Source organism: Panulirus ornatus, chromosome 9, assembly GCF_036320965.1.
Source record: "Panulirus ornatus isolate Po-2019 chromosome 9, ASM3632096v1, whole genome shotgun sequence".
Lineage (NCBI taxonomy): Eukaryota > Metazoa > Arthropoda > Malacostraca > Decapoda > Palinuridae > Panulirus > Panulirus ornatus.
Window position 1 is genome coordinate 56890679 of NC_092232.1, and position 11844 is coordinate 56902522.

General features: G+C 39.7%; 1 protein-coding gene across 1 annotated transcript; it reads right to left on the bottom strand.

Moving 5' to 3' along the window:
* Positions 1–2331: 2331 nt before the first annotated feature.
* On the bottom strand, positions 2332–3069 carry LOC139750075 (uncharacterized). The gene has a single exon (XM_071664410.1). It carries the CDS (start codon positions 3067–3069, stop codon positions 2332–2334), a length of 738 nt encoding a protein of 245 aa, XP_071520511.1.
* Between the last annotated feature and the right edge of the window lie 8775 nt (positions 3070–11844).

Here is an 11844-nt window from a genome sequence, read left to right on the forward strand (position 1 = left end):
TCCCATCTTAGTTTCGTCTACGGAATTCTACATCTTCAGCTCAGCACACCATTGTGGTAATGATGGGAAAGTTACCACATTCATAAGCCGAGTGCACGTAGCTTATCCCACCTCGTTAGAGAGAAAACTTACCTGTGTTTGAATTAATGAACGGGAACAGAGAAGACAAAATTTTACTACACATTTATTATACAACTATATAATTTATATTATGTACATTACCACATTTCCTGCACTTTCCATTTCCATCACAAATTTGCTGAGGTCATAACCTTGTAGTTACTATTACCTTACAACCTTAAGGATGGTGGTCTACAACACCTCTAGACTGATGGAGAAAACGAAAAGTTTCGTTTTACTATTAAGACCACAGAAATACGGTAATTCCCCTTCACTACCACTAACTACTAGTTATTTTACTTGATTTTCACGGCTAAGATTTTCATCCTCTGAGCGAAGCCATACAATAATCGTCCTTATCTACTCTGAGCATTGGATAGCCTCCTGATGACCAAGATTGCTGTTTTGGTTGACCGTTTCCCTTGTTACTGCTGCACCTCACTGCACACCTTACATGAGTGCCTTCCACAGTATTAGGGACAGCTGCTGGGCCTCACTGTAGCTACTTCTGGGACGGTTGCCAATCTTCCTCGTATTCCCTCATGACCACAGCGCCAAACCGACTCCCGCCATCAGGCCGAAACGCACAAACATTTCTGACAAAATTGAGACAACCGCTTTCGCGTCAGTTTTGACACCAAGTGAATTTATACGACAATTACGTTTAAGATGCTTGGTTTTTCGTTCATGGATTGAACAGAAGCAACCAACGATGGTTGCTACTGCCCAATCCATGAAGTCCCCCCCACCACGGAAAGGTAACCAAGCTTCGGGGGGGATGGGTGTTTATCCTGACGCCAACGGAGAAACTCAATATTAGTGCAGAGATCTTTTCCTCGGTAAAGAAAGTGTAGCCGGACTCCGCCCTCATGAGGTTACTGCACGACAGCAAAGATCACCCTTTGGTGGGCTGTGTTATAGGCAGCACAGCTCCGTCAAAGATCTCACTCCATAAGTGAACTTATATAGATTCCTTTTTGAACATTTTGTCTTGTCTATAAGGAACTCATCCGTTCTTCTCCAGTGAAAGCAAAAAATCATCGAGAAATTCATTTGCTTCCTCAATATCAGGATCTTGTGGCTCTGTGTTGGGGACGGGGCTGGTGGGCTGTGTGTCTGGCTGTGTCTGGAGAGCGGGGCTGGTGGTCTCTGTCACTGGCTGTGTCTGGGGAGCGGGGCTGGTGGTCTCTGTGACTGGTTGTGTATGGAGAGCGGGGCTGGTGGTTTCTGTGACTGGTTGTGTATGGAGAGCGGGGCTGGTGGTCTCTGTGACTGGCTGTGCCTGGGAAGCGGGGCTGGTGGTCTCTGTGCCTTGCTGTGTCTGGAGATCAGGGGAAGTTTTGGGTATAAATTTCAATATACTGTGAGCGATATCGTCTCTCAACCGATTCCTCTCGATCTTCTCTTGCACGGCCTTCATGATACGTTTGGGCGGCTTTCTCCATTTTCTTTGCATTTCAGTTGGTGATCCTGCGCCATCGAGCCACATGATACCAGAATAGTATCGTTCCTGTTTCCCAACGGGTCCAATCTTGGTGTCACACATGATGCCGAGTGAACCCAAATGGCGGCCGATGTTTACGTTGGAAGCCACGGGCTCGTTATGTATCTTGCAGTAACTTTCATACCGTTGCTGCAGCTCTTTCCTGCTGATAAGGTACCGCTTCATAGTAATAGTCTTTCCCTTCATTTGAACGAAGGTATTCATGAAACTAACAAAGGAAGCCTTTCCGTTGTAATCCCGTTTGTAGTAACAGAAAGCCATTGAAGACGTGGATTGGGTCAGGCGAAGTTACACAGACTAACAAGATAGTCCTTTAATCAATAGTCCTGTATCAGCACTGAACTCGAAATACGTCAGAACGACAATTTCAACCCAGGGCTGGAGGGCCAGTTGATGATATTCTCACGTTTTGCTCAACCAAGTAACCTCGGTTAGACCTTGTTTATATTCAAATATAGTAAAGTTAATATAGTGAAGTTTGATGATTCTTTTTATATGTAAGTTGCAATGTAGTTTGTATATATATATATATATATATATATATATATATATATATATATATATATATATATATATATATATATATATATATATATATATATATATATATATATATATATATATATATATATATATATATATATATATATATATATTGGCTATGTCGTCAACAAAGGTTTATCGGCCTGGACATTCTGGACATTCCTTCATGCTGCCAAACTCCTGTCGATGGCATATTGCAAGTCTTTCATAATAAGGTCCAATGTGGGTCGAGCAGAGGGATCCTCCTTTTTAGCCTGTTTGACAATAGTGGCCAAGCGTGAGCGGCGACTCCGGTAAACTTGTTTGATAATCTGACTCACGAGGAAAGCATAGGAGTACACGTCAGACGCCGTGGTGCTGGGTTGGCCAGACCTCACCTCTGGCGCAATCCATAGGCATTTACCAGGAGAGGAGTTGAGGCCCAGGTTCTGGTGTTCGACACAGGCAAACCCCAGATCAATGATGCTCACTTGGGGCGCCTGAGGATCGCCGCTCACGATCACATTATCGTTCTTCAGATCATTGTGGATTATCCCTTTGTCGTGCATCTCCTGCAGTCTGTGTCCAACCATCAGTGCCAGCTGCAGGAGATCGAAGCGACCTTGTGGATTGTTGCCCCTCAAGACATCCTCGAGAGTCGATCGGCCCGCGTAGCTCATCACAATGGACGGTGGGTTTTCGCAGGTAGCATAAAGCCTAGGGACACCTCCGGCTCCTTCAAGGTGAGCCATGTGTTGGGCCTCTTGCATGAGTTTGTTATCCTCAGCTTTGTGAGAGACCTTCAGCACGGCTCTTTCCTCCTGCCACGGAACAAGGAAGGCCTTCCCGTTCCCCCCAGCACCCAAGACCACCTGTGCTTGGGAGACGAGAATTTCCACGTCTCTTCTCTGAATTACAGTCATTTTGAGAGTAGCGTCTTCTGTGGGGTTTGGGTTGACCTGGTAAACTCTGATATTGTAACGCTAGAGATACCGAGTTGGTGCTTCCCTTCGTGTTTTGATTGACGAAGTAAACTTTCATATCCCAGAAGTGCAGAAATATAGTGAAGCTTCCTGTAACTGGGTACCTCAGATTCAAAAATATAGTATAGGGCACACACACTCACACACAATATATATATGTATATATATATATATATATATATATATATATTTTTTTTTTTTTTTTTTTTTTTTATACTTTGTCGCTGTCTCCCGCGTTTGCGAGGTAGCGCAAGGAAACAGACGAAAGAAATGGCCCAACCCCCCCCCCCATACACATGTACATACATATATATATATATATATATATATATATATATATATATATATATATATATATATATATACCGGGGTTGACGTGCATTGAATCAGGGCATGTGAAGCGTCTGGGGTAAACCATGGAAAGTTATGTGGGGCCTGGATGTGGAAAGGGAGCTGTGGTTTCGGACACTATTGCATGACAGCTAGAGACTGAGTGTGAATGAATGGGGCCTTTGTTGTCTTTTCCTAGTGCTACCTCGCACACATGAGGGGGAGGGGGATGGTATTCCATGTGTGGCGAGATGGCGATGGGAATGAATAAAGGCAGACAGTGTGAATTGTGTGCATGGGTATATATGTATGTGTCTATGTGTGTATATATATGTGTACATTGAGATGTATAGGTATGTATATTTGCGTGTGTGGACGTGTATGTATATACATTGTGTATGGGGGTGGGTTGGGCCATCTCTTTCGTCTGTTTCCTTGCGCTACCTCGCTAACGCGGGAGAGCGACAAAGCAAAAAAAAAAAAAAAAAAATATATATATATATATATATATATATATATATATATATATATATATATATATATATATATATATATATATATATATATATATATATATATATATATATATATATATTATTATTATTAGGTACAGTAGGGTTGAGGGTCAAGTCAATTGGGAGGTGAGTTTGAATGGTGAAAAACTGGAGGAAGTGAAGTGTTTTAGATATCTGGGAGTGGATCTGTCAGCGGATGGAACCATGGAAGCGGAAGTGGATCATAGGGTGGGGGAGGGGGCGAAAATTTTGGGGAGCCTTGAAAAATGTGTGGAAGTCGAGAACATTATCCCGGAAAGCAAAAATGGGTATGTTTGAAGGAATAGTAGTTCCAACAATGTTGTATGGTTGCGAGGCGTGGGCTATGGATAGAGTTGTGCGCAGGAGGATGGATGTGCTGGAAATGAGATGTTTGAGGACAATATGTGGTGTGAGGTGGTTTGATCGAGTAAGTAACGTAAGGGTAAGAGAGATGTGTGGAAATAAAAAGAGCGTGGTTGAGAGAGCAGAAGAGGGTGTTTTGAAATGGTTTGGGCACATGGAGAGAATGAGTGAGGAAAGATTGACCAAGAGGATATATGTGTCGGAGGTGGAGGGAACGAGGAGAAGAGGGAGACCAAATTGGAGGTGGAAAGATGGAGTGAAAAGGATTTTGTGTGATCGGGGCCTGAACATGCAGGAGGGTGAAAGGAGGGCAAGGAATAGAGTGAATTGGAGCGATGTGGTATACAGGGGTTGACGTGCTGTCAGTGGATTGAATCAAGGCATGTGAAGCGTCCGGGGTAAACCATGGAAAGCTGTGTAGGTATGTATATTTGCGTGTGTGGACGTGTGTATGTACATGTGTATGGGGGGGGGGTTGGGCCATTTCTTTCGTCTGTTTCCTTGCGCTACCTCGCAAACGCGGGAGACAGCGACAAAGTATAAAAAAAAAAAAAAAAAATATATATATATATATATATATATATATATATATATATATATATATATATATATATCTTTTTTTTTTAAACTACTCGCCATTTCCCGCGTTAGCGAGGTAGCGTTAAGAACAGAGGACTGGGCCTTTTTTGGAATATCCTCACCTGGCCCCCTCTGTTCCGTCTTTTGGAAAATTAAAAAAAAAAGAGAAAAAAAAGAAAAAAACAGAAATAAGAGGACCTAGAAAGTCCAACAAATAACACCTAAACGAAAAGAATTAAACAATAAAAAAATCAGATGGAATATCTTCTATGTATGTCCATAATTTTGTTTATATATATATATATATATATATATATATATATATATATATATATATATATATATATATATATATATATATTATTTTTTTTTATTATACTTTGTCGCTGTCTCCCGCGTTTGCGAGGTAGCGCAAGGAAACAGACGAAAGAAATGGCCCAACCCCCCCCATACACATGTATATACATACGTCCACACACGCAAATATACATACCTACACAGCTTTCCATGGTTTACCCCAGACGCTTCACATGCCTTGATTCAATCCACTGACAGCACGTCAACCCCGGTATAACACATCGATCCAATTCACTCTATTCCTTGCCCTCCTTTCACCCTCCTGCATGTTCAGGCCCCGATCACACAAAATCTTTTTCACTCCATCTTTCCACCTCCAATTTGGTCTCCCTCTTCTCCTCGTTCCCTCCACCTACGACACATATATCCTCTTGGTCAATCTTTCCTCACTCATTCTCTCCATGTGCCCAAACCATTTCAAAACACCCTCTTCTGCTCTCTCAACCACGCTCTTTTTATTTCCACACATCTCTCTTACCCTTACATTACTTACTCGATCAAACCACCTCACACCACACATTGTCCTTAAACATCTCATTTCCAGCACATCCATCCTCCTGCGCACCACTCTATCCATAGCCCACGCCTCGCAACCATACAACATTGGTGGAACCACTATTCCTTCAAACATACCCATTTTTGCTTTCCGAGATAATGTTCTCGACTTCCACACATTCTTCAAGGCTCCCAGAATTTTCGCCCCCTCCCCCATCCTATGATCCACTTCCGCTTCCATGGTTCCATCCGCTGCCAGATCCACTCCCAGATATCTAAAACACTTCACTTCCTCCAGTTTTTCTCCATTCAAACTCACCTCCCAATTGACTTGACTCTCAACCCTACTGTACCTAATAACCTTGCTCTTATTCACATTTACTCTTAACTTTCTTCTTTCACACACTTTACCAAACTCAGTCACCAGCTTCTGTAGTTTCTCACATGAATCAGCCACCAGCGCTGTATCATCAGCGAACAACAACTGACTCACTTCCCAAGCTCTCTCATCCCCAACAGACTTCATACTTGCCCCTCTTTCCAAAACTCTTGCATTCACCTCCCTAACAACCCCATCCATAAACAAATTAAACAACCATGGAGACATCACACACCCCTGCCGCAAACCTACATTCACTGAGAACCAATCACTTTCCTCTCTTCCTACACGTACACATGCCTTACATCCTCGATAAAAACTTTTCACTGCTTCTAACAACTTGCCTCCCACACCATATATTCTTAATACCTTCCACAGAGCATCTCTATCAACTCTATCATATGCCTTCTCCAGATCCATAAATGCTACATACAAATCCATTTGCTTTTCTAAGTATTTCTCACATACATTCTTCAAAGCAAACACCTGATCCACACCTCTACCACTTCTGAAACCACACTGCTCTTCCCCAATCTGATGCTCTGTACATGCCTTCACCCTCTCAATCAATACCCTCCCATATAATTTACATACAATATAAAAGGACATATTATGAATGGCAACCAGGCAAGTAACGGCCCAACTGAATGGAAGGATTTAAAAGTTCGCGTTATATGACGAATTTTGATAGATTATTCAAATTTCCATTCCAGTTATGAAACTTAATGGTTGTGTTCAGTTCTAGAGACAAAGTTTAAAGGTTTGTGTTTCAGAGATGAAGCACAAAGGATATCGTTAAATTAACTGACATTAAAATTTGTCAATTAAGTGAATCATTTTGTACAATAGCTGTAATTTGACAGAGTTAAAAGTTCGCATTTTCATTACAATTCTAATTCAAAAGTTTGAGATTCAATGATGGTTTGCACAAGCTTAACGTACATTTAAGTTTTGTGTTTATATGACGTATCTTAAAGGACTCTGGTAAAATAACGCAGCTGGAAGGTTTACGTTCAAATGACGGTGTTTAAATGTTTATTGATGAATGGTAGATTTAAATGGATAGATTTTAAGTTCGCGTTTTCATGAGCGACTTTAAACCTTGTGGTTGAATGTCACAGTTTAAATGTTGGTATGTACAATGTTGACCAGATGGCGGTAGTGTGTAGACACAGCCATACCAGGTCGTATTTATCATCATTAAAGTCACCTTCCTTACTTACTTATGGCGGCGATGAAATTCACTGGTTCTTGATTGTGCACCAATTAACCTATCAGATAATGGTACAATGTTTGCCTGGTGTTGCATATATCACGTCTGTTGTTGAAACACAAGAATGCCAGGTGACTTTGGGAGTGGATGATAATATAAAGATCAATATTAATGTGGGAAATCTTGAACCGCCATCACCAGACACAACACATGTTTGGATCTGGCGGGGGGAGGGACTTGCCTGTGACGTCACGATGCCCCGCCTCCAGCCTGGCGCCGCTCTGTGTGTGTGTGTGTGTGTGTGTGTGTGTGTGTGCATTATGGGAGAGAGTTATACACTCGTGTTGTCCCGTCTCTTAACCTTATAAGTATATACTATACATTTGCTCCTGGAATTGGTTCAGTTTAGTAAGTTAGAGAGAACTTCCAAATTTATTTTCTCCTGGCAAGATGGCCGGGTGGTTTAAGGCGCTGCTTTCAAATCATTGTCTGGTCTTCCGGGCGTGGGTTCGAGTCCCGCTCCTGATAAACATTTATCTTTCTTTTTTCCATAAAACATGACTAACCCAGAGACAGCAGGAACCAACAGTTGGTTGGCACACAAGATATACACTAATCCCTGGGATGCTTCCATCCAATGGAAAATGAAAAACATACAATTGGAAAAACTTATTTTTTCCTGAAAACATGTTGACTTATATTCATTTAATGGTTACGAAAACTAAACAATATACACCAAGATGACTACAGGTTCAAAATACTGTTACAAGGACAGATCAAGACAAAATCATGGTTTGTGGAGTTTAATTCTTTTAACTCAGTGTAACACGGGTATGTGGTATATTTAGACCATATTGTCTTGTTATATTAGGAAGACGAAACTGTATTGAATGTTTTACCGTTATTATCATTATAGTATTTATCATAATTACATCATTATTATTACTATTATCATTATTATCAACAATTTTATTATCATTATAGTACAGTACTATTTATCATAATTATATCATTATTATTACTATTATTATTATTATCAACAGTTTTATTATCATTATAGTACAGTACTATTTATCATAATTACATCATTATTATTACTATTATTATTATCAACAATTTTATTATCATTATAGTACAGTACTATTTATCATAATTACATCATTATTATTACTATTATTATTATTATCAACAATTTTATTATCATTATAGTACAGTACTATTTATCATAATTACATCATTATTATTACTATTATTATTATTATCAACAATTTTATTATCATTATAGTACAGTACTATTTATCATAATTACATCATTATTATTACTATTATTATTATCAACAATTTTATTATCATTATAGTACAGTACTATTTATCATAATTACATCATTATTATTACTATTATTGTTATCAACAATTTTATAATCATTATCATCATTATAGTGTAGTATCATTTGATATAATCATATTATCATTATTACTATTATCATTATTGTTATTATCATTATTTTCATTATTATCATTATTACTATCATTATTGTCATTATTATCATTATTATAATTATCATAATTATCATTATTATTATTATCATTATTATTATCATTATTGTTATCATTATTATTGTTATTATTATTATTATTATTATTATTATCATTATTATTATTATTATTATTATTATTATCATTATTATTATTATTATTATTATTATTATTATTATTATTATCATTATCATTATTATTATTATCATTATTATTATTATTATCATTATTATTATTATCATTATTATTATTATCATTATTATTATTATTATTATTATCATTATTATTATTATTATTATTATTATTATTATTATTATTATTATTATTATCATTAATATTATTATTATCATCATCATCATTATTAGCATCATCATTACTATTATGTATCATTATTATTATCATCATCATTATCATTATTATTACCATTATCACTATTATTATCATTATTATTATCATTATCATCATTATTATCATTATTATGATCATTATGATTATAATTATCATTAAGTATAGTATATCTGGTACTGAAGGATACAATATGCTAGTTATCAAGTGGGAAGTTAGATATGGTATGGATTGTCACTTCACATGTAGGTTAGTAGGAAATATATTGTGTACCTAACGTGTGTTGTTAAGCATTATAATCGTCCGATAATGATAATGATTAAATCTTATTTCCTGATCTTATCAGTTATAAAACCAGACATATGAAATATCTTTCGTTGACCATATTTTTGTCTACAGTTCAGTATGTACATGTGTGTGTGGTCTTAAGATTTAAGTGACTAAGTATTGTAATTCACTGGCAGGTGTGGTACACATTATCACCGAGCCTGAGTCTCAAAGATCAAGGTCATGCGTTCGAATCTCCAACATTCAGTATGTTCATCCAACGTTATAGTGAAGATCTTGACGAGGAATTACGATTTTGACATTATCTGAAAGCGTTGGGTCAAAGATCAGTGATTTTAAGAGTTTAGTGAGATAGTATTGAAGTGGAGAGTGTAGTGGCTGAGGCCAAGAACCAGTGGTGTCCAGAGAGTAGTGAAGATAATGACCCTTGTCCTGCCCCATTAGGTCAGGTCAAATGGCACTTAGCGAGGTAGCGAGTTAGAGTCAAGAACAGAGGAAGTATTTTGGGAGCAAGTGAGTGAGTGTGTCAGCAGTTATGATGTAAGAGACCAGGTATTAGTGATGGTGATTTAAATGTGAAGGTAAGTAATGTGGCAGTGGAAGGTATAACTGAGGTGCATGGAAATGGTGAACAACTTGTGTTGTGTGTGTGTAAAGGACTGGTGATTGGGAATACCTGGTTTGTAAAATGTGATATACATAAATATACGTATGTGAGTAGGAGAGATGGCCAGTGAGCACAACTGGATTACATGTTAATTGAGAGGCGTGTAAAAGACAGACTTTTGGATGTAAATGTGCTGAAAGGGGCTGCTGGAGGCGACAGTGGAGGCGACAGTGAAGATCTGAAGAGGTTTTCGAAAAAGAGGAAACAATGTCGGGGAGAAGAGGTGGCGAGAGGAAGTGAACTTGGAAAAGAGACTTGTGTGAAGAAATACCAAGAGAGATTGAGTGCCACATACACTCTTACTGTGTAAATATCCCTTTCTATGAGATGACGTAAAGATGTTGATGAACAGAGGAGTTGGTATATGACATGAAAAAGTTGGAGAATAAATGAAGGAAAGATTGAGATATACAGATGACTGGCGGACCGCCATGATGGTTGTCAATCTAGCCAGCTGGGTTATTATTTATAACTTGTGTTTAGTTGTAGGTCCAAGTTTGATGTCATGATATAATGTTGACTGCCAGTGAGTACCTGGCTGGCGCGGGTGCCACAAGGCTGGGTCAAGTGTAGTGTAAGTGTGGTCTAGGGATGGTGTGTGTACCACTTGTAGATGATGGGCCGCATCATGACCTGCCGGTTATAACATCTTGACCAAGATCTTCTCCACCTGCTGCTGCTGCTACACTTGCAACTCTCCTTTTCTAAGGCCGTTTTTATGCTTCATGTAACTTTTTTTTTAAATTATTCTAAAGCTATAACTACAAAATTATTTTTACTATGTAGTTTCTGTGAAAATATACTCTGAAAGCACATCGCTGTCGTCTTCCAGGCATTGCCCATCTGATACAATAATTGGTGGCAGGTGACAGTTGATATAGAACGGTTGTGGCCAGTGTGACCACGTGGGGTTTGTAACTGGTTGAGGCCAGTGTGACCACGTGGGGTTTGTAACTGGTTGTGGCCAGTGTGACCACGTGGGGTTTGTAACTGGTTGAGGCCAGCGTGACCACGTGGGCTTGTGACTGGTTGAGGCCAGCGTGACTACGTGGGGTTGTGACTGGTTGAGGCCAGCGTGACCAAGTTGGGTCGTGACTGGTTGAGGCCAGCGTGACCACGTGGGGTTGTGACTGGTTGAGGCCAGCGTGACCACGTGGGGCTTGTGACTGGTTGTGGGCAGCATGACCACGTGGGGCTTGTGACTGGTTGAGGGCAGCGTGACCACGTGGGGTTGTGACTGGTTGAGGGTAGCGTGACCACTTGGGGCTGTGACTGGTTGAGGCCAGCGAGACCACGTGGGGTTGTGACTGGTTGAAGCCAGCGTGACCACTTGGGGCTGTGACTGGTTGAGGCCAGGGTGACCACGTAGGGTTATGACTGGTTGAGGCCAACGTGACCACGTGGGGCTTGTGACCGGTAGAGGCTAGCGTGACCACGTGGGGTTGTGACTGGTTGATGACAGCATGACCACGTGGGGTTTTGACTGATTCAGGCCAGCGTGACCACTGGGGCTTGTGACTGGTTGAGGACAGCATGACCACGTGGGGTTTTGACTAGTTGAAGCCAGGGTGACCACGTGGAGTTATGATTGGTTGAGGCTAGCGTGACCCCTAGGGTTGTGACTGGT

What these genes read in the sequence shown, in the direction of transcription:
- LOC139750075 (XM_071664410.1), bottom strand. Translation starts at nt 3,069, where the DNA reads ATGACTGTAATTCAGAGAAGAGACGTGGAAATTCTCGTCTCCCAAGCA.